Genomic DNA, 27,895 nt, shown 5'->3' on the forward strand with positions numbered 1-27,895 from the left:
CAGAGATAATGTAGACTATGTTATGTGCCCTTTAATTCCTGAGCAAAATAAACTGAATTGGCCATGTAAAAAGAAAAATGCAAAAAGAACAAATTATTCTGTATATTCCAGAAGAGAACAGAAATAATTCATCATATTCAGAAAGCAGAGGGAGTTACAAGTCATGTCATACTGTTCTCTATTTAAAATTGTAAAAGGGTGAGGTGCGGTTGCTCACACCTGTAATCCCAGCACTTTGGGAGGCCGAGGCAGGAGGATCGCTTGATATCAGCCTAGGCAACATAGTGAGACCTCCATCTCTAAAAATATATATTAACAAAAATTAGCTGCACACCTGTAGTCCCACCTACTTGGGAGGCTGAGATGGGAGGATCACTTGAGCCTGGCAGGTTGAAGCTGCAGTGAGCTGTGATCGGGCCACTACACTCCAGCCAGGGCAACAGAATGAGACTCTGTCTCAGAAAGAAAAGAGAAAAGAAAAGAAATTTAAAAGGAAAGGACTAGAGTGCTTTTAGCCAAGTTTCTGTAAGACACAAACAGATCTGGTAACTTATTAATGAGACTAGCACTGATTTATTCTGTAGTGTAGTACTATATGAGTTTATTATGGACATACATTTGACTTCATCATTAAAGACATAAGGTCATACAGAGTGCTAAAAATAGTGAAGTTTTGTATTTTTGTTTTCTGTTTTCAGTTTTTCTATAGTGCTATTATTTAATGAGGGGGAAAATATATATTTAACTATGAATCCATTGATAAGTACTCTTAAGACATAGGTGAACTGAGGCTGTATTTGAAGCCTCTCTTTCTCTTTTTTTCAGAGGTTTGGAGTGAAGAAGAAAGTAAATTTCTGATATATTTCTTAGGAAAAACTGAGAACTCATTTTTTAATTGTCTAAAATATACATAAAATTTACCATTTTAGCTGTTTTTAAGTATACAGTTTAGTGTCATTATACATTCACAATATTGTATAACCATCACCACTGTGTATTTCTAGAACTTTTTCATGATTCCAAATGAAAACTCTGTACCCATTAAGCAATACCTCCCCATTCTCCCCTTCTTCTAAACTCTGGTAACCTCTATTCTACTTTCTGTCTGTGACTGCCTATTCTAGATATCTCATATAAGTGGAATCACAGAAAATGTATCCTTTTGTGCCAGACTTATTTCATTTACCATAATGGTTTTTTTGTTGTTTGTTTTTGGGATGGAGTCTCACTCTGTCACCCAGGCTGGAGTGCAATGGCACGATCTTGGCTTACTGCAACCTCTGCCTCCCAGGTTCAAGTGATTCTCCTGCCTCAGCCTCCGGAGTAACTGGGATTATAGGTGCACACCACCACGCCTGGCTAATTTTTGTGTTTTTAGGAGAGACAGGGTTTCACCATGTTGGTCAGTCTGGTCTCAAACTCCTGACCTCGTGATCCGCCCGCGTTGGCCTCCCAAAGTCCTGGGATTACAGGTGTGAGCCACCGGGCCCTACCTACCATAATGTTTTTAAGGTTCATCCATGTTGTAGCACGTATCAGAATTTCATTCCTTTTTATGTCTGAATATTTTATTATATGTGTATACAACATTTTGTTTATCCATTCATCTGTTGATGGACACTTGGGGTTTTTCACTTTTGTGCTATTGTAATGCTGCTTTGACCACTGGTGTACAATTATCTATCTGAGTGCATCTTATCAGTTCTTTTTGGTATATATGTAGGAGTGGAATTGCTGAATGCTATTGTAATTCTGTGCTCCACTTTTTGAGAAACCACCAAACTATTTTCCATTGTGGCTGCACGGTTCTATACTCTCACCAGCGATACATAAAGGTTCTATTTTGTTCACATCCTCACCAACATTCATTATTTCCCATTTTTTTGATAATAGCTATTCTAATGGATGTGAAGAGGTGTCTTATTGTGGCTTTGATTTTTGCATTTCCCTAGTGCAGTGGCACGATCTTGGCTCACTGCAACCTCTGCCTCCCAGGTTCAAGCGATTCTTGTGCCTCAGCCTCCCAAGTAGCTGGGATTACAGGCGCACGCCACCACGCCTGGTTAATTTTTGTGTTTTTAGTAGAGATGGGGTTTCAGCATGTTGGCCAGGCTGGTCTTGAACTCCTGACCTCAGGATATAGGTATCTCATATAAGTGGAATCACAGAAAATATATACTTTTCTCCCAAAGTGCTGGGATTACAGGCATGAGCCACTGCGCCCTGCCCAGTTTTAAACTGGGTTGTTTGGTTTTTCATTGTTGAGTTGTGGGAGTTCTTTATATATTCTATATTAATATTCTAGAATATTCTAGATTATTAATCCCTTATATTAATCAGATATATAATCTTCAAATATTTTCTCCCATTCTGTAGGTCGTCTTTTCACTCTCTCAATACTGTCCTTTGAAGCACAAAAATTTTTATTGTTTAGGAAGTCTGATTTCTATTATTGCTGTGCTTTTGGTCTAATACTTGTTTCTTTTTTGTTTTGTTTTCTTGGTGTAATACTTAATACAAGGTTATGAAGATTTTTTATGTATTTTTTCTGAGATTTTCATCGTTTAGCTCTTAAATTTAAGTTCTCCATTTTGAGTTAATTTTGTATATGGTGTAAGATAATGGTCTAACTTTGTTATTTTGCATATGGATATCCAGTTTTCCCAGCACTGTTTGTTGAAACGACGTTCCTTATTGAATGGTTTTGGCATCCTATTAAAAATTAACTTATGATGTTGGTTGTGGGTTAAATACTAAAAGTAGGTAAAAAAACAAAACTAAAAAAAGAAAAAGAAAAATTGATCGTATTTTTAAGGCTTTATTTCTAGACTTTCAGTTTATTCCATTCGTCTCTATGTCTGTCCTTACACTAGTACCACACTGTTTTGGTTACTGTAAGTTTTGAAATCAGAAAGTGTGAATCCTTCAACTTTGTTCTATTTCAAAACAGTTTTGGTTATTTGGGGTTAGATTTCGTAAGAATTTTAGAATGCAATTTTCTATTTTTTTAAAAACCACTATTGGGATTTTGATAGGGATTGCATTGAATTTGTAGATTGGTTTGGGTAGTAGTGTCATCTTTACAATATTAAGTCTTCTAATCCGTGAACATGAATGTCTTTCCATTTATTTAGCTATGTCTTCTTTAATTTTCCTCAGCAATCTTTTATAGTTTTCAGTGTAGGTGTCTTTTGCCTCCTTGGTTAAATTTATTCCTAAGTATTTTATTTTTGATGCTATCACAAATGGAATTGGTTTTTAAATTTACTTTTCAAATTATTCATTGCAAGTATATGGAAATACAGCTGATTAGCCAGGCGCAGTGGCACAATCTGTAATCCCAGCACTTTGGGAGGCTGAGGTGGGTGGATCACAAGGTCAGGAGTTCAAGACTGGCCTGACCAACATGGGGAAACCCCATCTCTAGTAAAAATACAAAAATTAGTCGGGCATGGTGGCAGGCGCCTGTAATGCCAGCTACTCAGGAGGCTCTGAGGCAAGAGAATTGCTTCAACCTCGGAGGCAGAGGTTGCAGTGAGCCAAGATCGTGCCACTGCACTCCCGCCTGGGCAACAGAGCAAGACTCTTGGGGGGGGTGGGGAAAATAAATACAGCTGATTTTTGCATTTATTTATTAGCTTTAACAATTTTCTCTGGGTTATTTAAGGTTTTCTACATATAAGATCATGTCAGCCAGCCAGGCGCGGTGGCTCACGCCTGTAATCCCAGCACTTTGTGGGCAGATCACCTGAGGTCAGGAGTTTGAGACCAGCCTGGTCAACATGGCAAAACCCTGTCCCTACTGAAAGTACAAAAAAAATTAAAAAATTAGCCGGGCCTGGTGGTGCCCACCTGTAATCCCAGCTACTTGGAAGGCTGAGGCAGGAGAATTGCTTTAACCTAGGAGGTGGAGGTTGCAGTGAGCCCAGATTGCACCACTACACTTCAGCCTGGGTGACAGAGCGACACTCTTTCTCAAAAAAAGAAAAAAAAAGATTATGTCATCTGCAAACAGAGATAATTTTGCTTCTTCCTTTCCAAATTGGATGTCATTTTACCCTTTGTTGCGAAATCTCTGTGGCGAGAACTTCCAGTACTATGTTGAATAGAAGAATAGAAGTGGCAAAACGAGACATCCTTGTCTTATTCTTGATCTCAGGAGTAAAACTTTCAGTCTTTCACCACTAGTTATGATACTAGATATGGACTTTGTTTTTTTTGGAGACGGAGTCACGCTCTGTTGCCCAGTCTGGAGTGCAGTGGTGTGATCTCAGCTCACTGCAACCTCTGCCTCCCAGGTTCTAGCAATTCTCCTGCCTGGACCTCCCGAGTAGCTGGGATTACAGGCACGTGCCACCACACCCGGTTAATTTTTTGTATTTTTAGTAGAGATAGGGTTTCACCATGTTAGCCGGGATGGTCTTGATCTCCTGACCTTGTGATCCACCCACTTCGGTCTCTCAAAATGCTGGGGTTACAGGAGTGAGCCACCGCGCCTGGCCAGTTATGGATTTTTTATATATGACCTTTATCATATTGATAACATTCACTTCTATCCCTAGTTTATTGAAAAAATACTCAAGCTAGGAATAGAAAGGGTGTTGAATGTTGTTAAATGCATTTTCTCCGTCAGTTGAGATTATCATGTAGCTTTTTCCCCCCGTTCTATTAATGTGATGCATTACTTTGCGTAATTTTTTTTCCAAAAAGCCTTTTGCACTCCTAATTAATTTTTTTATGTTGAGTGAACTATCCTTACATCCTTATGTTCTGGGAACTAATCTCACTTGGTTATAATGTTTAATTCTTTTTTCTTTTTTTGAGAGAGAACCTCACTCTGTTGTCCACGCTGGAGTGCAGTGGCACAGTCTCGGCTCACTGCAACCTCTGCCTCCTGGGTTCAAGTGATTCTCCTACCTCAGCCTCCCTGCCTCAGCCTCCCAAGTAGCTGAGACTACACGTGTGCACCATCACACCTGGCTAATTTTTGTATTTTAAGTAGAGACAAGGTTTCACCATGTTGGCTGGTCTCAAACTCCTGACCTCAGGTGATCCGCCTACCTCAGCCTCACAAAGTGCTGGAATTATAGGCATGAGCCACCATGCCCGGCCATGATGTTTAATTCTTTTAATATGCTGCTAAATTTGGTTTACCTCTATTTTGTTTAGTTTTGTAGATGTGTGGTTTTTGGGTTTTTTTTCTTTTGTTTTTTGGGTTTTTTTTTTTTTTTTTTTTGAGACAGAGTCTCATTTTGTTGCCCAGACTGGAATGCAGTGGTGTGATCCCTGCACACTGCATCCTTGACTTCCCATGCCCAAGTGATCCTCCCGCCTCAGCCTCCCAAGTAGCTGGGACTACTGGCATGCACCACCAGAACTGGGTGATTTTTGTGTTTTTTGTAGAGATGGTGCTTTGCCATGTTACCCAGGCTGGTCTCAAACTCCTGGGCTCAAGTGATCTGCCTGCTTCAGCCTCTCACAGTGCTAAGGTTACAGGTATGAGCCACTGTGCCTGGCCTGTTGAGTATTTTTATATTGATTTTCACAAGAGATGTTGGTCTGTAGTTTTCTTACAGTGCTTTAGTCTGACTTTGGTATCAGGATAATGCCAGTCTCATTGCATTAGTCAGGAAATATTCCCTCCTCTTCCATTTTGTGTAAGAGTTTAAGGAGGATTCGTGTTAATTCTTTAAATGTTTGGAAGAACTCACCATTAAAACCATCTTGTCCTGGACTTTCCTTTGTTGGGATGTTTTTAATTATGCATTCAGTCTCCTTACTAGTTATAGCTCTTACCAGATTTTGTATTCCTTCTTGAGACAGTTTTGGTACTTCATGCTATGTATTTCTAGGAATTTGACCATTTCACCTGAGTTTCCCAATCTTTTGGTATACAACTGTTCATAGTATTCTCTTGTAATCCTTATTTCTGTAAAACTGGTAGTGATGTCCCCACTTTCATTTCTGATTTTAGTCATTTGAATCTTCTTTTTTTTTTTCCCTTAGTCAATTTAGCTAAAGGTGGTGAATTTTACATTTTCAAAGAACCAACTTTTTGATTCATTGATTTTTCTCTGTTGTTTTTATAGTCTGTCTTTTATTTATCTCTGCTCTAACCATTGTTATTTCCTTCCTACTGCTAGCTTTATGTTTATTTTGCTCTTTTTCTAGTTCCTCAAGATATGCAGTTAGGCCATAGATTTGAGATCATTTGTCTTTTTAAATGTATATATAAAATACATATATATATAATATATTTGTATATATAAAATAAGCTATAATTTTTCCTCGTAGTACTGCTTTCACTGTATTCCACAAATTTAATGTTTTATTTCTGTTTTCATTCACCTCAAGGTATATTCTAATTTCACTTATGATTTCTTCTTTGACCCATTGGTTGTTTAGGATTGTATTGTTTAATTCCTACATATTTGTGAATTTCCCAGTTTTCTTTCTGTTATTGATTTCTAGTTTCATTCTGTTGTAATTGGAAAATATACTCTTTTTCCTATTTTCTTTCCTCAGCGGGTATTTCTATGGGACTTGGATGAAACCATCATCATCTTCCACTCACTTCTTACTGGATCCTATGCCCAGAAATATGGAAAGGTAATTTGAGTCTTCTTTTTTGTAACTGTCCTTCTTCTGACTATATAGTCCGTCCCTCTTCTGACACATAACTGAAATTATTTCTCTGCTACCCCTGTTGGCTGGCTTTTTACTTTCCATGTAAAACTTCAACAAATGGTTTGCAAATAGCTTGTATTAGGCAGGCTACATGGTTAGGCAGAATTGATGGCAAAGCTAGAAACTACTAGAACCAGTGCTGAAAGCTGAAGTTGTAGGAGAATGGCATTTTGTAAAGATTAAAGTATAGAAATGAGGCTCAAAACAGAGCAGAGTCTCAAGATTATATTAATAAATTCCAGAGACTGATGTCTTATTCCTTAACACACTTTTAACAGCCCAAATTGAGCATTTTATTTAGCTAAATATATGCCAGATATATATAAGTAAAATATATAGATAAAATATCTTTCTAAAATAGATTACATCCCTTTTTAAACTAAATATACCAAACAAAACCTGTTATATCTTCAGTGTAAATATGAGTTGTAACAGAAGGATGGGCTGTTTTGAGACTATTAGGCTGTGTATTTCTATACTAAATTACCTCCAAGCTTATGTTTTTCAGTTTCTATGAATAAACTTTATACAAATATCTGCCCCCCAGCCAGGTGCAGTGGCATGCACCTGTAGTCTCAACTACTCAGGAGGCTGAGGTGGGAAGACTCCTTGAGCCTAGGAGTTCGAATCCAGCTTGGGCAACTTAATGAGACCCCATCTCTAAAAATAAAAATATCTGCCTCCTTTGCCTGTCCTATTACTTCCAGTTATTTCATATTGTTACTAATGTTTTTGTTAGGAGGTGTGTTTTTTTGTTTGTTTTGTTTTTGTTTTTTGTTTTTGTGACGGAGTGTTGCTCTTGTCACCCAGGCTGGAGTGCAGTGGCATGATTTCTGCTCACTGCAACCTCTGCCTCTTGGGTTCAAATAATTCTCCTCCCTCAGCATCCCAAGTAGCTTGGGTTACAGGCGCCTGCTGCCATGCCTGGCCAATTTTGGGGGTTTTTGTTTTGTTTTGTTTTGTTTTGTTTTGTTTTTTGAGACGGGGTCTCACTCTGTCGCCTGGGCTGGAGTGCAATGGCGCGATCTCGGCTCACTGCAAGCTCCGCGTCCTGGGTTCACACCATTCTCCTGCCTCAGCCTCCTGAGTAGCTGGGACTACGGGTACCCACCACCATGCCCAGCTATTTTTTTTTTTTTTTTGTATTTTTAGTAGAGATGGGGTTTCACTGTGTTAGCCAGGATGGTCTCAATCTCCTGACCTCGTGATCTGCCAACCCTAACCTCCCAAAGTGCTGGGATTACAGCCGTGAGCCACCACATCCAGCCGTAATTTTTGTACTTTTAGTAGAGACGGGGTTTTACCATGTTGGCAAGGCTGGACTCAAACTCCAGCCTCAAGTGATCTGCCTGCCTCGGTCTTCCAAAGTGCCAGGATTACAGGTGTGAACCACTGTGCCCGGCCAGGAGGTTTTTTTTTTTCTTTTTTTTCTCCTGAGATGGTATCTCGCTCTGCATGCAGACTGGAGTACAGTGGCACAAACACAGCTCACTGCAGCTTCGATCTCCTGGGCTAAAGCAATCCTCCTGTCTCAGTCCCCCAGGTATCTGGGACTACAGGCACATGCCACCATACCTGGCTAATTTTTTTTTATTTTTGTAGAGATGGGATCTCGCTATGTTGCCCAGTCTCATCTTGAAATCTGAGGCTCAAGTAATTCTCCTGCCTCAGCCTCCCAAAGTGCTGTGATTATAGGCATGAGCTTCTATACCCAGCCTCTGTTAGTATTTTCTGCAGGCTTTTATTGTCTAGTCTGGCATGCTGACATAAGCTTATAAGCTATATAACTAAACTGATTATATAAAAATATACAGGCCAGGCGCAGTGGCTCATGCCTATAATCCCAGCACTTTGGGAGGCCAAGGCAGATAGATGGATCACGAGGTCAGGAGATCGAGACTGTCCTGGCTAACACGGTGAAACCCCGTCTCTACTAAAAATATACAAAATTAGCCGGGTATAGTGGCGGGTGCCTATAGTCCCAGCTGCTAGGGAGGCTGAAGCAGGAGAATGGCATGAACCCGGGAGGCAGAGATTGCAGTGAGCTGAGATTGTGCTGCTGCACTCTAGCCTGGGCGACAGAGTGAGACTCCGTCTCAAAAAATATATATATATATATATAGAGAGAGAGAGAGAGAGAGAGAGAGAAAGAGAGAGAGAGAGACACCAGGCATGGTGGCTCTTGTCTGTAATCCCAAATATGCATAAAAATTTTATATATTGGCCAGGCATGGTAGCTCATGCCTGTAATCCCGGCACTTTGGGAGGCCAAGGTGGGTGGATCACCTGAGGCCAGGAATTTGAGACCAGCCTGGCCAACAGGGTGAAACCTCGTCTCTACTGAAAATACAAAAATTAGCTGGGCATGGTGGCACGTGCGTGTAATCCCAGCTACTAGGGAGGCAGAGGCAGGAGGATCACTTGAACCCGGGAGGCGGAGGTTGCAGTGAGCCGAGATCGCACCACGGCACTCCAGCCTGGGTGACAAAAAAAAAAAAGGAGTCTCGCTCTGTCACCCAGGCTGGAGTGCCGTGGTGTGATCTCAGCTCATTGCAAGCTCCACCTCCCAGGTTCACATCATTTTCCTGCCTCAGCCCCCCGAGTGGCTGGACTACAGGTGCCCACCACCACGCCCAGCTAATTTTTAGAACTTTTAGTAGAGATGAGGTTTCACCATGTTCGCCAGGATGGTCTTCATCTCCTGACCTCGTGATCCACCCGCCTTGGCCTCCCAAAGTGCTGGGATTACAGGTGTGAGCCACTGTGCCCAGCCAAAAAAATTTTACGTATTTACATATACACATAATATCATTACATGAAAAACTTTTTTTTTTACATTATAAACAAACACTAAGCTTCATGGTGAAATTTTTGGCTTTGACATTTAAGTTCACCTTTGAGGTGAAGAAGATATAATGGGAAGAGCACAGGACTGGGAGTCAGAAGACCAGAATGTGAAAATATAATATATATATCTTGTATTATATATATCATTATATAAAATATATATTAAAATAATATATTAATGTAACAAGTATATTCATATATGTGAATGTATTTACATATATAGTGATGTAATTTATATAAATTATATATCACTGTGTATATATAATGTATATATCTTATATAAATATATACAGTGATATATATGTGTATAAAGACACGCGCGCACACACACACAAACATTCTGAGACAGAGTCTCACTGTGTCACCCAGGCTGGAGTGCAGTGGTGCAATCTCAACTTACTGCAACCTCTGCTTCTTGGGTTCAAGTGATTCTCCCACCTTAGCCTGCCCAGCTGTTTCTGTTTTAACTTTTATAGAAACATGGTTTCACCATGTTGCCGGGGCTAGTCTCAAACTCCTGGGCTCGAGCAGTCCTCCTGCCTTGGACTCCAAAAGTGCTAGGATTATAGGTGTGAGCCACTGTACCCAGCCAAATTTTATTTTTTGTGGAGACGGGGGTCTTGCTTTGTTGCCCCAGCTAGTCTAGAACTCCTAGCCTTAAACAGTCTCCCCACCTCAACCTCCCAAAGTGCTGAGATCACAGGTGTGAGCTAGCTGCCTTGCATGGCCAGCATTGTGTCTTTTTAAAAACATATTTTCTGGCTGGGTACAGTGGCTCATGCCTGTAATCCCAGCACTTTGGGAGGCCGAGGCGGGCGGATCACAAGGTCAAGAGATGGAGACCATCCTGGCTAACACGGTGAAACCCCATCTCTACTAAAAATACCAAAAATTAGCCGGGCATGGTGGCGGGCGCCTATAGTCCCAGCTACTCGGGAGGCTGAGGCAGGTGAATGGCGTGAACCCAGGAGGCAGAGCTTGCAGTGAGCCCAGATCATGCCACTGCACCTCAGCCTGGGTGACAGAGCGAGACTCCATCTCAAAAAAAAAAAAAATGTATTTTCTGTCCTCATTTATCTCTATGAAACTACTAATTTCTAGAAACTAAAGTCCTGAAATTTTTAACTGTCCATACCTTCTCTATTTTACAATTGTGGATTCTCATAACTGTGAATGAAATTGCATCAATGATAGTTTGAAGCACAGTTGGGAACTCATGTGTTTTGACCTTGACCTAAAATAATTTTGAAATTTGAAGATTAGAACGAGGACTGTGACTACCAAGTCAAGCTGATTTTTTCTTATTGTCTTCTAGGACCCAACAGTAGTGATTGGCTCAGGTTTAACAATGGAAGAAATGATTTTTGAAGTGGCTGATACTCATCTATTTTTCAATGACTTAGAGGTAAGCATTTTAAATTGTTTCTGTGCTTCAGTGAGACATTTTATTCAATAACTATTTAGAACTTTTACTTATTATATTTAGAAAATATGTGGTTAGATAGGGTGGATATGGAGAGGCCAGCTGGCCACTAAGGCATACATACATAGTCTTAGAGAAATAGTACTTGTGGTTGAGTCACCACAGTTTTGATTCTGACCTTCAATTTTATTAGCTCAAAAATTTGATTTTTGTTAGTTTATTTGAAGGTGATCTAGTACTAGGGGAAAGGCCAACCCATCAGGCAAAACACTGACATATAAACCAATATTCTAACTTAATAATCTATATTAAATAATATATATAAAGTGAGTTTGATTGTTTGTACTCTCAATTATATTTTGACTTTTCTTCCATTTTACATTCTTAAAGGATAGTCTCCTGATTTGTCAAATCTATAAATGGTTACTCTAACCCATCATATTTTATACATGTTTGTTGTTCATATATAGGTTAACCTTGATATTCAGAATAATTTTATAGTTATGTGCCAGAAAAACCAGGAAACACTAAGAGCTTCATGGTGAAATTTTTTGGCTTTGACATTTGAGTTCACCTTTGAGGTGAACATGGTGTAGTGGAAGGAGCACAGGACAGGGAGTCAGAAGACCAGAATGTGAATCTCACATAGGGAAAGTTATGTTCTCATTCTGGGCCTCAGTTAAGCAATCATCCTACACAGGAAACTACCAACAGTGATTACCATCTATGGAGAGGGATGAGTTGCCAGGACACAAAGGTGGGAGGGAGCACACTTTTCACTTCATGTCCTTTGAATTTTGAGCTGTGTACTACATATTTACCTAGTTTTTAAAAGAGTGAAAATTTTCAAGTAAAATAATATAGGATCTTATAAGCTGGGCATTGTGGCTCACGCCTGTAATCTCAACACTTTGGGAGGCCGAGGCAGGCAGATCACTTGAGGTCAGGAGTTCAAGACAAGCCTGGGCACCATGCTGAAACCCCGTCTCTACCAAAAATAGAAAAATTAGCCAGGCATGGTGGCACACACCTGTAATCCCAGCTACTCAGGAAGCTGAGGCAGGAGAATTGTTTGAACCCAGGAGGCGCAGGTTGCAGTGAGCAAAGATTGCACTACTGCACTCCAGCCTGGGCAGCAGAGAGAGACTCTGTCTTTTTAAAAATAAAAAAGAGAAAGAAAAAGCAAAGTAATCATTTTTTAAATCTTTTTTTTATTTTTATTTTCTATTTTATTTTATTTTATTTTTTAGTAATAGAGATGGGGTTTCACTATATTGCCCAGGCTGGTCTCAAACTCCTAAGCTCAAGTGATCCTCCCACCTTGGCCTCCCAAAGTACTGGGATTACTGGCATGAGCCATTGCACCCAGCCAACACAAAGTAATCCCATCTCTTTTAAAATAAATGTCTGTTCTACTCAACAGACAATTCTTCAATAAATTAATAGTGCCCCAAGTTCCAGTACTTTTGTCTAAACTCCATAATGCTTAAATCTTCCCTCAACTTCATATGTTGATAAATTAGGACATCATAGTTTTTATTCAGCAAACATTTATTGAAAACCTACTACATGCCAATAATTATTGCCAATTGTATTTGTAATGATTTTCTAGACATAGTCCTCACTCAGGGACTGAAAGTTCTGTGAAGAATTTGACCTGAATGTGTTCCTGCCCCCCAGGTCAGTGCTTCTCAACTTTAGGGGGCATAAGAATCACCTGGGGAGCTTCTTAAAAGTGGAGATTCTAGGACTTCACTCTCAGAAATTCTGATTCAAGTAGGTCTGGGATGGACCCAAGAATATGCATTTTTAAAAAACTTCCCCAGAGGATTCTGATGCAGGTACCCTAGGTGGTATCAGAGGAGTACATCCATCAATTAGGCAGTGGGCGGCATTTTATGTCAGTAGTAGCATGGGCTTGGTGGAAAGAACCTTGGATTAGAAGCAGGGGGAAAAAAAGAAGCAGAAAACCTAGGTTATTTCTAGTCTCTTTCTACCACTCACTAATTGTATGACTTTGAGAAAATCATTTCACCTCACTTTTAAAACATGAGGAGATTGACTTAGATGACCTCTTCTAACTCCTGACTTTGAAGTTAGAAATTTCAGTCATTCTCGGTTTTGATACCACACTCTACCAGCATCTGTTTTGTCTATAAAAATTTACTGGGCACAACTTACATAAGGATACTGGACTAGATCAGAGAGATGCAAAGGAGATGTGAGATGTGGCTCCTGCCCCAAGAGACCTGCACTGTAATAGGACTTACAGTCTAGTGTAGGACATAAGAACATTTGAAGTGTAAGGGAGCTTGTGCTTATTCCCATGAGCTATTGGAGAAATGAAATATTGAAATAGGAGTAGAAATAAGGGATGGGATAGTTACAGAATTCATGAAGACTGTGGGATGTGAATCAGTTCTTAAAGGAACTGGACAGCAAGGGGTATAGAGTGATCACCCACACATAAGCGATTCCATAAGGCATTTCATTATCCTGACACTGTATATGGTCTTTTTATGGTATGTCATGATGGTAATACCACTCCTACTCCCTGGACTGAAGTAGTGTGTTTTGTCTTTTAACAGGAGTGTGACCAGGTACATGTGGAAGATGTGGCTTCTGATGACAATGGCCAAGACTTGAGGTGATAAACATAATGATTCTTAAACACCAGTACACTTGTTATGTGCAAGATCTGTCTAGGTTTGGAGGAAAACAAAGATAAATAGAATATATATCTCTGAAAGAGCTCACAACCTGTTAGGAGACATAGAAACAAACACAGTTAACCAGGATGTAGAGTGTGAGAAGGTGAAAATAGAAAATGCTGTGGAACACGAGAAGAAAGAATTCTGATGGGGATAGGGAGTGGGTGGTGCCAACATTGGAGAGGCCTGCTCAGTGGAGTAGCATTAGAGCAGAACCTTAAAGAATGGGTAGCAAGCCAGGCACGGTGGCTCACACAGTAATTGCAGCATCTTGGAAGTGCAAGGTGGGAGGATCACTTGAGTCCCAGAGTTCAAGACCAGCCTGGACAACATAGGGAGACCTCATCTCTGTAAGGCAGTCTTCCACATTTTATTATAGTGTAAGTTAAACCAAGGAGATCTCAGTGGCAAAATGCTTGCTCAGGCTTCTCATTCCTCTTTCTTCTGACCCAGTAGCCATAGCTAAGAAGGATCCAAAAATTTATCTAACTTAAAGACTTAGAAGAAAAAAACCTGTCACATCTTTTCATATTAGTTTGTTTTAATGTTTATCCCTTTTTATAAGTAAAATGTTCTTCCCAGTAACTACCCCAAAATTCAGTGTTCCATCCATGAGTTCTCAAATGTGGAGCAGAACTGGACATACCACCTTAATAAGGACTGAGTCAGGTAGAGCTGAGAATATTGGAAGGTTTTACTTTCAGGTACAGCATCCAGTTGTACATGTTGTGTTGTCACATGGTCATGGAGGGCATAATTCTTATGACACTTTACTGTTCTTTTCAGGGAAAGGTCTGGTCTGAAGAGTTTATATTCTGCTCTGAATCCCAGTTTTTTGTTTTTTTTTTTTTCTTCTCTTATTACTGTGGCTAACCAGTAGTTACCTATCATATCTTAGCAGCTATATGTTCTTAAGCACAGAATCTCACTCTTAGCATATTGGGATCTATTTTAACTTTTGATTGAACCAAGTTGTTCAGTCATTTTTAGATCTTTACTTATGAAATATTAATCCTTCCTAGTTTGTATGGTTGTATTATCTGTTGCTATGCAACAAATTACTCCAAAGTTTAGTACCTTAAAACAGTTAAATGGCCAGACGCAGTGGCCCAGGCCTGTAATCCCAGCACTTCAGGAGGCCAAGGCAGGCTGATCACTTGAGGTCAGGAGTTTGAGACCAACCTGGTTAACATGGCAAAACCCTGTCTCTATTAAAAATACAAACATTAGCTGGGCGTGGTGGCATGTGCCTGTAGTCCCAGCTACTCGGGAGGCTGACACGGGAGAATTGCTTGAACCCGTGAGGCAGTGGTTGCAGTGAGTCGAGATCATGCCACTGCACTCCATCCTGGATGACAGAGTGAGACTCCATCTTGAAAAACAAACAAACTATGAAACATTTATCCTCTCACAGCTTCTGTAGGTGAGGAACTTAAAAGTGACCTAGCTAGTTTTTTCTTTTTAAAAAAATACTTAACATTTTTTATTTTATTTTAATTTATTAATTTTATTATTCTTTACACAATTTCTTTTTTTATTTTTGGCTAGAGTGCAATGGCACCATCTTGGCTCATTGTAACCACTGTCCCCGCCTCCCTCAAGCGATCCTCCAACCTTAGCCCCCAAAATAGCTGGGATGATAGGCACACACCACCACTCCTGGCTGATTTTTTGTATTTTTCTTGAGACGAGTGCCATGTTGCCCACACTTGTCTCAAACTCCTGAGCTTAAGGAATCCACCCACCTCAGCCCCTCAAAGTGCTGGGATTACAGGTGTGAGCCACCACACCTGGCTTGTACTCAATTTCTTTTTTTTTTTTTCCTTTTAAGATAGGGTCTCGCTCTGGCACCCAGGCTCTGGAGTACAGTGTTGTGATCATAGCTTGCTGTAGCCTCAACCTCCCAGGCTCAAGTGATTCTCCCACCCCAGCCTTCTGAGTAGCTGGGCCCACAGGCGCATGCCACCACACCCAGCTAATTTTTCCATTTTTTTTTAGAGATAGGGTCTCCCTGTGTTGCCCAGGCCGGTCTCGAACTCCTGGACCCAAGTGATGCCCCCTCCTTGGCCTCCCAAAGTGCCGGGATTACAGGCATAAGCCACCATACCCAGCCTACTTAAAGGATTTTAAATCTAGAAAATCTATTATTAATTTATTTTTACAAATTTTATTTTGTCAAGGTAAAATATACACATAGAATTTACCATCTTTATCATTTTTTAAGTGTACAGAAGTGGTTCTTTTTTTTTTTTTTTTCTTTTTTCAAAGAAACGGGGCCTGCTCTGTTGCCCAGGCTAAGGTGCCATGGTGCGATCATAGTTCACAATAGCCTCCTGGGCTCAAGTGGTCCTCTCACTTCAGCTTCCTAAGTAGCTAGCTCAACAGGTACACGCTACCATACCCGACTAATTAAAAACACTTTTTCTTAGAGATGAGATCTTGCTGTGTTGCCCAGGCTGGTCTCAAACTCCTGGCCTCAAGCAATCCTCCCATTTCAGCCTCTCAAATAGTTGGGAATTACAGGCACCAACCACTGCATCTGGCCAGGGATAGTTCTTCCCCCTCTCCCTCCCTGCCCCAGGCTGGAGTGCAGTGGTGCGATCTTGGCTCACTGCAACCTCTGCCTTCCAATCTCAAGCGATTCTCCTTCCTCAGTCTCCCGAGTAGATGGGACTACGGGCATGCGCCACCACTCCCAGCTAATTTTTGTATTTTTAGTAGAGACAGGGTTTCACCATGTTGGCCAGGCTGGTCTGGAACTCCTGACCTTAGGTGATCCACCCACCTCGGCCTCCCAAAGTCTGGGATTACATGCATGAGCTACCACATTCAGCCCCAGAGGTAGTTCTCAATTAGAGTTTCTGGGGTTGAAATTAAGATGTTGGCTCGAACTCTAATCATCTGAAAGCTTAACTGGAGCTGCAGAATGTGCTTCCAATCTCTGACATGTGGCTGATGACAGAAGGCTTTAGTCTCTCATTACACGTGCCTCTCCATGGGGCTGCTTGAATGTTCTCACGTGACAGCTGGCTTCTTCCAGAGCAAGTGCTCCGAGAGAGCAGAAGAAACCTAGTCTCTGAAGCCTAACACTATCACTTTTATCACATTCTATTTATATTCTAAGTATAGTCCATACCCAAGGGAAGCAGAATTAGAAGAGAGGAATATCAGATAATTTGTGGATATACTTTGAAGCTACCACAGTGACCTATGAACATAAACCAGCCAGCAGATCACTTGAGAAAATATCTGCCATTATCTTACCATTGTTATCATTTTAGACTATTTGCTTTCATTATTTTTTCATGTTTCTCTTTTTTACATAGTTGCCATCACTATGTGGGTATGTGTACTCACAAAATTTTATATTCTACTTTGTTCACTGTGTGGTTATTTTCTGTCATTAGTGAAAAAGATGCCTTATTCCAAGTCAACCTCTAAAGAATGCTGGTGCTTGAATTGTTTCTACCTTTCCTTCCCTCTCTCATTTCAATCCTTTCTTTGATAGAAGTAATAAGTGTGAGATAGAGAACTAATGAAAGATAGACTCTGACAGAGACCAGGAAGAAGATCCTTAAAGCCATTGGCCTTATTTATCAGATACCAAGAACCCAACCAAATAGCACTCAAACAAAAACTTTATGCTGTATAAATTTTAATTTTTATTGTCTTCTCTCCTTGCAGCAACTACAGTTTCTCAACAGATGGTTTCAGTGGCTCAGGAGGTAGTAGCAGCCATGGTTCCTCTGTGGGTGTTCAGGGAGGTGTGGACTGGATGAGGAAACTAGCTTTCCGCTACCGGAAAGTGAGAGAAATCTATGATAAGCATAAAAGCAACGTGGGTGGTAAGTGTGGCATCTAACCAGTCTGATTCTCTGTTTCTTCCTGGTTTCCTCCTTTCCTTTCCAGGGATTCCTTAGATTCCCCATGACAACTGCTTATAAATTATACCACAGTAACATGTTAAACTCTGTATTTTAAAAAATTGAGGTTTGGTTGAAACCTTTTGGGAGGAAGCTCTATATTTCTAACGGGCTTCTCTAAGCATAATTTTGGAAAGTTCTCTTGTTCTCTTTGGACAAATGCCTTTTTAAAGGAAACGTGTTCTGTAGATTATGTTTGATGACATGTATCACAACTACTGTCAATGCTAGTTAATAGGGTGCCACATTTTTTTTTTTTTTTTTTTTGGCTGGTTTATGTAACTATCAGGACAAGTCAAATAGAACTAGCTAGTAACTTTTTGCAGATGGAAATCTAGGTCTAGGATTGTAGGTTGGCAATATCAATGTGTTGTGATTTGAAGGATCTTGGAAATTCTTTCTGACCAGAAATATTTCAATTGCCAGATGCCACTATGCCTAAAATTCTGTTATTTAGAATTAATTAATCATAGATTGTTTGAATTAAAAGAGAAGTCTAATCTAAATTCCTCATTTTGCAGTTGAGAAAAGTGATGTCCATCATAGGGGTAGTGGGGGCAGCTTATTCATGGTCACATTGCAGATTCGTAACCATACCATGTTTGAAATTCACATTCCCCAACTTTCTGGTCCAGTGTACTTTCATGCAGCTCCTTTTTTAGTGAGGTACCCTTTTGAGAAAATATTTAAAACTGTAAACCATCACCCTCAAAGATACACATACATACAAAATGTTGCTCGAAGATTCAGAGATTACATAGACTGCCTAGAGCAGAGTTCCCCAGTTCCCAGGCTTCAGAATGGTTCTGGTCAGCGACCTATTGGTAACCAGGCCACACAGCCACATAGCAGGAGGTAAGTGGGCCAGCAAGTGAGTATTACTGCCTGAGCTCAGCCTCCTGTCAGATCAGTGGCGGCATTAGATTCTCATAGAAGTACAAATCTTAATTGTGAACTGCACATGCAAGGGATCTAGTTGCATGTTCGTTATGAAAATTTAATGCCTGATGATCTGAGATGGAACAATTTCATCTTGAAACCCCCTGCCCCCATGGAAAAATTGTCCTCTACGAAACTGGTCCCTGGTGCTGAAAAGGTTGAGGAGTGCTGGACTAGAGGTATTTTACTCAAGATCAAGAGCCCTTGTACTATAATATGCTGCCTTACAATATGGTGCAGAAAGTAGGGACAAGACTTTAAAGATCAATTTGGTTCATTTCAGTTAACAGCTCTCTAATACCAGATAAAAATCATGGGCTTCCAGACTTTAGGAATCTAATTACTTTTTTCATATTCCCCTTTTTATTGCTTATTTCTTCTCATGATTCAAAGCCAGTATTTCTTATTTTGGCAACTCCAAGTCTTTTTGCACTTTCTTTCTCGCAAACATTAGCCTTTCTTTTGTTAGTTTTCATATTCAGCCTGAGTCTCTTATTTTTTCCTGCCCAATGCCTGGACCTGGTTTCCTGAACAAAGTGATGTAACCCTGTGTGAGAATCCTCTGAGCCTACTTTGGAGAACAGATTAAAATTAATGGCCAGCTGTATGTTTTGTACCAATATGAATTGATGAAAGTGTCACATCATGTATTAGTTGAGTATATCATATATAGGTACTGGTTTTGTTGTTGTTTTATCCAAAATGTTAAGACAGTCGTCTAATTCTAGACTTGCATTGTGGAACCATCAGTCTGAAAACAAATTATACTCCAGTTCTCCTCCTCAGAAAAATGCCATCTGCTTTTATGGAGTATTACTAATAGAATACAGGATTTTTTTTTTAACCTTCACTATAGAAAATCCAGATCCAGATTTACTGTTTGAATATTTTAACTGAAGTGTCTGAGAGCAGGCTCCCATTCATATGAGTTCTCTTTTGTGCTTAGATATCTAGTCTTGGACAGTGTTTTAGTGTGTTATCAGTTGGAGTTGTTTCAGAAGTCCAGTACAGAGAATTAGTTATTCAACCTGGAATTTCATGTCAACATGTTCTGAAGCAAGCGGACATGTAGTCACCATAGAAGTTGTGTGGAGTAATGAAAAGACTTCTTAGGACCAAAAGCTACGAACTTACTGTGTAATCTTAGGGCCTTTTTTTTCGTTGGGTTTGGTTTCTTTACAGAGAGATTAGAAATGCTGAGGACTCTTCTAGCTGTAACACTAATTTTTCACACTTTGGTCCTTGATGTCATATTCTAAGCAGTGCAATTCAAAGTGTGGTCCACCAGTCTGCCAAAGATATGGTATTGGTTGGTGATGAAAGAAGGAGCTTGCACCAGAATCTTCTTATTTCTGTCAGCTGATTTTATTGTTGTTATTGTGTCCCTGTAACAACACCTTTTAAAAAATTTATTTTTGCCTGAACATCCCCAAAACACTCTGATAAAGAAAGTAAAAATGGCATTCTGAGTAGCACTACTCTAAGGTTTCTCCAAGAAGATAAATTTAAAAAAAAAAAATGCCGGGCACAGTGGCTCACACCTGTAATCCCAGCAGTTTGGGAGGCCAAGGCGGGTGGATCATGAGGTCAGGAGTTTAAGACCAGCCTGGCCAAGATGATGAAACCCTGTTTCTACTAAAAATACAAAAATTAGCTGGGCGTGGTGGCAGCTGCCTATAATCCCAGCTACTCGGGAGGCTGAGGCAGAGAATTGCTTGAACCCAGGAGGCAGAGTTTGCAGTAAGCTGAGATTGCACCACTGCACTCCAGCCGGGGCAACAGAACAAGACTCCATCTCAAAAAAAAAAAAGGCACTGGTCTTGTCTTGACACCAAGAACCACACTTCCAAATCCTTGTTCACTCACGCCAACACTGGCCTCCCACCAAATTAGGAGATGTTCAAGGAGAAACACAAGGTTGCCATGCTGGGGGCACCCCATAGGTCTGCTCCCTCGATGTCCTCTGTGATCCACATCTGCAGTGAGATCTCCATGCCAGAACCCTGTTCAAAATGCTCTTCATGAGCTAGTGCTTCATGGGCTTCATAGCATTAGTGTACTGCATGAAGTCTAGGGACAGGAAGATGGTAGGTGATGTGACTAGGGCCCAGGCCTGTGCCTCCACCACCAAGTGCTTGAACATCTGTACCCTGTTCCTCAACATCCCTGTGGTCATTGCACTCATGCTTTTCACCACTAACTCAGTGATAATCTTCCAAACAATTTCTCAGAAGATAAAGGATCTCCAAGGCCAGTAGTAGAGCCCATGTACTCCACTGATGACCCTGCATCCTGGGGCTGTTGGTCCTGCCCTCTTGACCCCACCCCTATATACAGCAGTTTATATTTGCCTGTCTACAATGGAATTCAATAAAGCACATGTGTTCATGGAAAATATATATATATATAAACTCAGTAGAGTATTTCAGTGACTCACACTTTTTAAATTGAATTTAGAAGTTGCTTTCTCAGTGTCAGCAAATGTATGTTGTCAAATGATAAATGTGTTTGCTTTTATTCCTAAAGGCCTCCTCAGTCCCCAGAGGAAGGAAGCACTGCAGAGATTAAGAGCAGAAATTGAAGTTTTAACAGATTCCTGGTTAGGAACTGCATTAAAGTCCTTACTTCTCATCCAGTCCAGGTATGGAAATGGTTCTTTTAGGTCTCATCCTCTCAGAGACATATTCTTCTACTCCAGTTCAGGATGAGCCATTCTCTAAAACAGGGTTTGGGATAGGGGTAGAGAGGAGTTTAAATGATGTAGGGAAGTATTTGTGTTAGGTGGGAAGCAAGGTCATTTTATGTTAACGGCACACCTTCTAGTTTTAAGAGAATATTTATATATGAAATCCTTTTTATTTCTCCTTACTTTTTGCTCAAGAAATTAAAACTCAGTAACCCATAATCTCTAGTCTGGAAGTTGGGCCTGGTGACGTCAAAGAATACATGGAGGAGATGTATTACAAATATCCTAGGTACAGGAAGCTCCAAGAAATGTATCCAAACCCACTCAAGAAGGCAAGATTCAAAAGAAAAAGGGTACATTAAGCAGATTAAGGAGATTTCAACATGAATCTTAGATTGGGAAATAAATGCACCAGTCTGTGTCTGCACCAATACCCTATTGCTCCCTCCCTCAAAGCAGGAATTCCAGATCCACAATGTAGTAAACAGTAAAACTGACACCAAGGAGTGGATATCTGGTGAAGGTAAAGGACATGTAAAATTAATGTTATTCTGCAATCTGTGTTGCTATTGTATAAAGAACAAAGCAAACACAAATCATATCTCATGGACTGACTTGCATTAAGATGAAAGAGTACAGCTGAGAACTTTTTGTTGTTTTCTAAAATATGGTATCAGTGACATGGGCTGGTGGTATTTATCAACAAGTATTTGTGACTAGAATGGTTAGAGGGGAAATAAGGCAAGAATTAGCTAAGTTGCTGCTCTGCGTCCACTAAGAGAAAAAAATTAGTAGAACCTCTGCCCTTTAGTATAGAAAGTAAATGAACATGAAATAATGAGTAGTAGCTGAACATTGGCTCTGAACAGTATCATACCAGGTCCTTTAAGGTTAATTTTTAATAATTACATTCTAAAGAATGAATTCTTGCTCCCAGGTTGGTTTAGTTTCACCTTTTCTTTTCCCTTTTACTCCCTTCTAGAAAGAATTGTGTGAATGTTCTGATTACTACCACCCAGCTGGTTCCAGCCCTGGCCAAGGTTCTCCTATATGGACTAGGAGAAATATTTCCTATTGAGAACATCTATAGTGCTACCAAAATTGGTATGGTTTCTATGCTGTTTCTTGTCACTGGCCTTGCAATAAAACTTTCTACTCATGATGCACCTATTATTTTCTAGCCCCTCTGTTAGACACTTTATATGTAATACCTATAATCCTCACAACAGTCTTCTAATATTTTCGGTAATGCAATTGAGGCTTAGTAGTTATATAGCTTGCTCAAGTTCTCACAGCTAGTAAGTTACATAAGCAGGCTCTTTGATAATATTTGAAAGAACATAATATCTAGCTTAGAAATCTATTTTTGACTCATTTCAAATTTCTCTTTTTCACAGAGAGTATCTAGTATAATAGAAAAAGCACTAGATTAAAAAGCAAGCTGTAAACTGTATACCTAAAAATGGTAGCCAGGCAAGATGAATCATACCTGTATTACCACCACTTTGGGAGGCTGAGGCGGGAGGATCACTTGAGGCCAGGAGTACAACACCAGCCTCAGCCACATGGCAGACCTCCGTCTCTACAAAAAAAGGTTTTTTTAATTAGCTGGGTGTGGTGACACGCAGCTGTAGTCCTAACTACTTGGAAGGTTAAGGTGGCGGGGGGGGGGGTCACTTGAGCCAGAAGTTCAATGCTGCAGTGAGCTATGTGATCTTACCACTGTGCTATAACCTGGCTGACAGAATGAGACCCTATGTCTTAAATAAAATAACAGGTATTGACCAAAAAATTAGCTGGGCGTGGTGTCAGGCGCCTGTAGTCCCAGGTACTCGGGAGGCAGAGCTTGCAGTAAGCCGAGATTGCGCCCCTGCACTCCAGCCTGGGTGACAGAGCGAGACTTCGTCTCTAAATAAATAAATAAAAGGTATTGACAAGGATGTGGAGAAATTGGAACCTTTGTGCACTGTTGGTAAGATTGTAAAATGATGCAACTGTTGATAGACACAGTGGTGCATACCTGTAGTCCCAGGTATTTGGGAGGCTGAGGCATGAGGATCACTTGAGCCCAGGAGTTTGAGGTCAGCCAGGGTAATCTTCTGGGTAAATATCTAAAAGAATTGGGTCTCAGATTCTTGAAATATATCCAAATATCCAAAAGCAGGGTCTCAAAGAGATATCTGCACACTCATGTTTATAATAGCATTATTCACAATAGTTCAGAGCTTAGAAGCACATCAAATGTCAAATGTGGATGAATGAATAAACAAACTGTGGTATACACATACAGTGAATTATTATTTGACCTTAAAAAGGAAGGAAATTCTGTCACAGGCAGCGTCATGGATGAACCTTGAAGACACGCTAAATGAAAGTGAAATAAGACAATCACAGACAAATACTATATGATTACATTTATATGAGACTTGTAAAGTAATCACATGCATAGAACTGAAAGTAGAATGATAACTGCCAGAGGCTGGAAGGGAAGGGAAATGGGAGTTGTTCAACAGATGTAGAGTTGCAGTCATGCAAAATGAAAACATTCCAGACATCTGTTATACAATAGTTAACATGACGGAACTTTACACTTAAAAATTGTTAAGAGGCCAGGTGCAGTGGCTCACACCTGTAATCCCAGCACTTTGGGAGGCTGAGGCAGGTGAATCACGAGGTCAGGAGATCGAGACCATCCTGGCTAACACAGTGAAACCCCATCTCTACTAAAAATACAAAAAATTAGCCGGGTGTGGTGGCACATGCCTGTAATCCTAGCTACTCAGGAGGCTGAGGCAGGAGAATCCCTTGAACCTGGGAGGCGGAGGTTGCAGTGAGCCGAGATCGCACCACTGCACTCCAGCCTGGGTGATCAAGTGAGACTCCATCTCAAAATAATAATAATAATAATAATTGTTAAGAGACGCCAGGTGCAGTGGCTCGTACCTGTAATGCCAGCACTTTGGGAGGCTGAGGCAGGTGGATCACTTGAGGTCAGGAGTTCAAGAGCATCCTGGCCACAATGGTGAAACGCTGTCTCTACCAAAAATACAAAATTAGCCAGGCATGGTGGCATGAGCCTGTAATCCCACCTACTTGGGAGGCTGAGGCAGGAGAATTGCTTGAGCCTGGGAGGGGAGGTTGCAGTGATCCGAGATCACGCTACTGCACTCCCGCCTGGGCAGGCAGGAGGAAAACGAGAAGAATCGTGTCTTGAAAGAATGAAGGAGGAGTGATCAACTCATTCTAATGTTGTTGATGGGTCAAATGAGACCCAAGGGCCAGGTACAGTGGTTCACGCCTATAATCCCAGCACTTTGAGAGGCTGAGGAAGAAGGATTGCTTGAGCCCAGGGGTTCAAGACCAGCCTGGGCTACATAGTTATTGTTTTGTTTGTTTGTTTTTTAATTAGCTGGGAGTGGTGGAGCATGTCTGTAGTCCCAGCTACTTGGGAGGCTGAGGTGGGACAATTGCTTGAGCCCAGGTGGTCAAAGCTGCAGTGAGCCGTGATTACGCCACTGTACTCCAGCCTGGGCAGCAGAGTGAGACTCTGTCTCAAAAAAAAAAAAAAAGACTTGAGAATTGAATTGAAGATTGTTTTTAGCTACATGAAGGTCATTAATAGCTTTGACATGAAGTTTGATTAGGGGAGTGACCGGGATTAAACCCTAATTGGAAGTAGTTTAAGAGAATTGAAATTTTATAGAACTGGCATAACAATATTTTTATTCGACCTGTTCTAATATTTTTACTAACTTATTAGTAAATGCGAGAGAATGGAAGGAGAGTTGGAGAAGGGAACTATACAACTCTTTAGAGGAGGTTTGTTTGGAGAAGAACAAAAAAATAAAGTAGTGGCTCTAGAGGTATATGGACTTCAGAGGATTTATAAGATTTATAAGAGAAATTATATCTATTTTATATGCAAATAGAAACAATCCACTAGATGAGGAAAAATAATAATGGTGTCTATTGTGTGCTAGGCAATGCCAAGGCAGTAGGAATACAGCAGTGACAAAAATCCTCTGTCCTCATGGAACTTACCTTCAATCAGTGATGCTACAATAATTGGATTATCTATATAGAAAAATAAGGCAGAATTGTTTTCCTTCTTTACGTTATATACAAAAATAAATTACAGATAGATTAAAAACTTACCATGAAAGGTAAGTTTTTTAATTTTTAGAAGAAAATATAGAAGAGTATCTGTATGATCTTAAGGTGAGGATGGACCTCTTTTAAGAATCAAAAAATAGTATAAAAAGCCAAAAAAAAAAAAAAAAAGATCATTGATTGCATGGAACTTTTAATTTTACATACAGTTAAATATAACATAAAGTGACAAACTGGGCACAGTGACTCGTGCCTTTAATTCCAGCACTTTGGGAGGCTAAGGCATCAGTTTAGGCCAGGAGTTCAAGACCATCCTGGGTAACACAGTGAGGCTCCATCTCTATAAAAATAAAAATTAGCCAGGTGTGGTGGCCAGTGCCTATAATCCCAGCTACTCAAGAGGCTAAGGCGGGAGGATCACTTGAACCCAAGAGTTCAAGGAGGCCGCAGTGAGCTGTGACTGTGCCACTGCACTGCACTTTAGCCTGGGCAACCAAAGGAGACCTTGTCTCTTGAAAAAAGGTAACCAAACAAGCCACGTTTTGGGAGAAGGTATTTACAACACATTTAATTGGCAGTTAGAATACAGAGTCTATAAAGAACTCCTGCCAGGCTCAGTGGCTCACACCTTTAATCCCAGCACTTTGGGAGGCTAAGGTAGGTGGAGGTCAGGAGTTCGAGACCAGCCTGACCAACATGGTGAAAACCCGTCTCTAGTAAAAATACAAAATTAGCTGGGCGTGGTGGCACATGCCTGTAATCCCAGCTACTCAGGAGGCTGAGGCAGGAGAATCGCTTGAACCCGGGAGGCCGAGGTTACAGTGAGCCAAGATTGCACCATTGCACTCCAGCCTGGGTACCAAGAGCAAAACTCCATCTCAAAAGAAAAAGAATGCAGAATCTACAAAGAACTCCTGCAAATCAGTAAGCAAGAGACAATTTTGAATATAGAAAAATAGGCAAAAACCTTGAAACAACCAGTTTGCTGAAAAGGGAAACAAAACTGTCAGTAAATATATGAATAAGTCCTTAACCTCACAAATTAAGGAACTGCAAATTAAGAAGATGCAAATTTAAATATGGTACATTTTCCAGCCATCAGATAGACAAAAATTTAAATCTAACAATGTAATGGGAACGCTGACTCTGCAAATGGGATTGAAAATGGATATAACCTGCTTTGGAGAACGTTAATGTCTAATGAAGTTTGAGGTGTACATAACCCTTTGATCATGCAATTCCACTTTTAACATATATATATATATATATATATATATATATATATATATATACATACACTTTAGAGGAGGGGTCTGCAAATTACAGTCCATGGGCTAAATCCTACCCTCTGGCTGTTTGTGTAAGTTTTTATTGAAACCGTGCCCACTTATTTATACAGCTGCTTTCACACTATAGTAGCAGAGCTGAATAGTTGCAACAGGGACCATAGGGCCTGCAAAGCCTGAAATATATACTGTATACTGTTTGACTCTTTATGGAAAAAGTTTGCTAACCTCTACCTTTGAGTAATTCTCACATGCACAAGGAGACATGTACAAGGATTTTTTTTGATGCACCCTTATTCATAATAGAAAATAACTGGTCTGTAAACCTGTCCATGAACAGAAAATTGATAGATATAATCAAACAACAGAATGCTATATTGCAGTTAAAAGTGGATGAAGTAAAATTACATATACTCATAAGGATTAATATGAAACAATAGGCTGGGTGCGGTGGCTCACAACTGTAATCCCAGCACTTTGGGAGACCAAGGTGGGTGGATCACCTTCCTGGCCAACATGGTGAAACCCTATCTCTGTAAAAATACAAAAATTAGCTGGGCTTGGTGGTGTGTGCCTGTAATCCTAGCTCCTCGGGGGCCTGAGGCAGGAGAATCACTTGAACCCAGGAGGCAGAGATGATAGTGAGCCGAGATCGTACCATTGCACTCCAGCCTGGACAACAGAGCAAGACTCTGTCTCAAAAAAAAAGGAAAAACTGATGAACAAAAAACATTGTAGATAGATAAATGTACAGTATGTAATATTTATATTAAGATTTAAAATATTTACATTTTAGGGGTATTTGAGAAGTTCTGTAATGTCTTGATTTTTTTTTTTTTAATCTAAAGCAACTATAAGAGTCAGGTGGAGTGGCTCACGCCTGTAATCCCAGGGCTTTGAGTAGCTGAGGTGGGAGAATCACTAGAGACCAGGAGTTTGAGACCAGCCTGGACAACATAGACCCCATCTCTACAAAAAAAAATTTTTAATTAGCCAGGTATGGCCAGGAGCCATAGCTCACGCCTGTATTCCTAGCACTTTGGGAGGCTGAGGCGGGCGGATTGCCTGAGCTCAGGAGTTCAAGACCACCCTGGGCAACGTGGTGAAACCCAGTCTCTACTAAAATCAGCTGGGCATGGTAGGGGGTACCAGTAGTCCCGGCTACTTGGGAGGCTGAGGCACCAGAATCGCTTGCGCCTGGCAGGCGGATGTTGCAGTGAGCCACAATCACGCCACTGCGCTCCAGCCTAGGCAACAGAGCAAGACTCTGTCTCAAAAAAAAA

The 27,895-nt window shown here is 40.5% G+C and overlaps 1 protein-coding gene across 6 annotated transcripts in view; it reads left to right on the forward strand.

Moving 5' to 3' along the window:
* Window positions 1-27,895, forward strand: part of EYA3 (EYA transcriptional coactivator and phosphatase 3) — a 120,640-nt gene that overhangs the window by 81,092 nt on the left and 11,653 nt on the right. For all 6 annotated transcript variants that reach the window (XM_023219473.2, XM_023219475.2, XM_023219472.2 and 3 more), the window contains 6 exons: window positions 6,526-6,609; window positions 10,850-10,939; window positions 13,546-13,604; window positions 17,353-17,513; window positions 21,057-21,171; window positions 22,199-22,320. In XM_023219473.2, coding sequence (XP_023075241.1) covers window positions 6,526-6,609; window positions 10,850-10,939; window positions 13,546-13,604; window positions 17,353-17,513; window positions 21,057-21,171; window positions 22,199-22,320 — 631 coding nt within the window. The remainder of the gene's footprint in view (window positions 1-6,525; window positions 6,610-10,849; window positions 10,940-13,545; window positions 13,605-17,352; window positions 17,514-21,056; window positions 21,172-22,198; window positions 22,321-27,895) is intronic.

This window comes from Piliocolobus tephrosceles, chromosome 1, assembly GCF_002776525.5.
Source record: "Piliocolobus tephrosceles isolate RC106 chromosome 1, ASM277652v3, whole genome shotgun sequence".
In the NCBI taxonomy this organism is placed as follows: Eukaryota; Metazoa; Chordata; class Mammalia; order Primates; family Cercopithecidae; genus Piliocolobus; species Piliocolobus tephrosceles.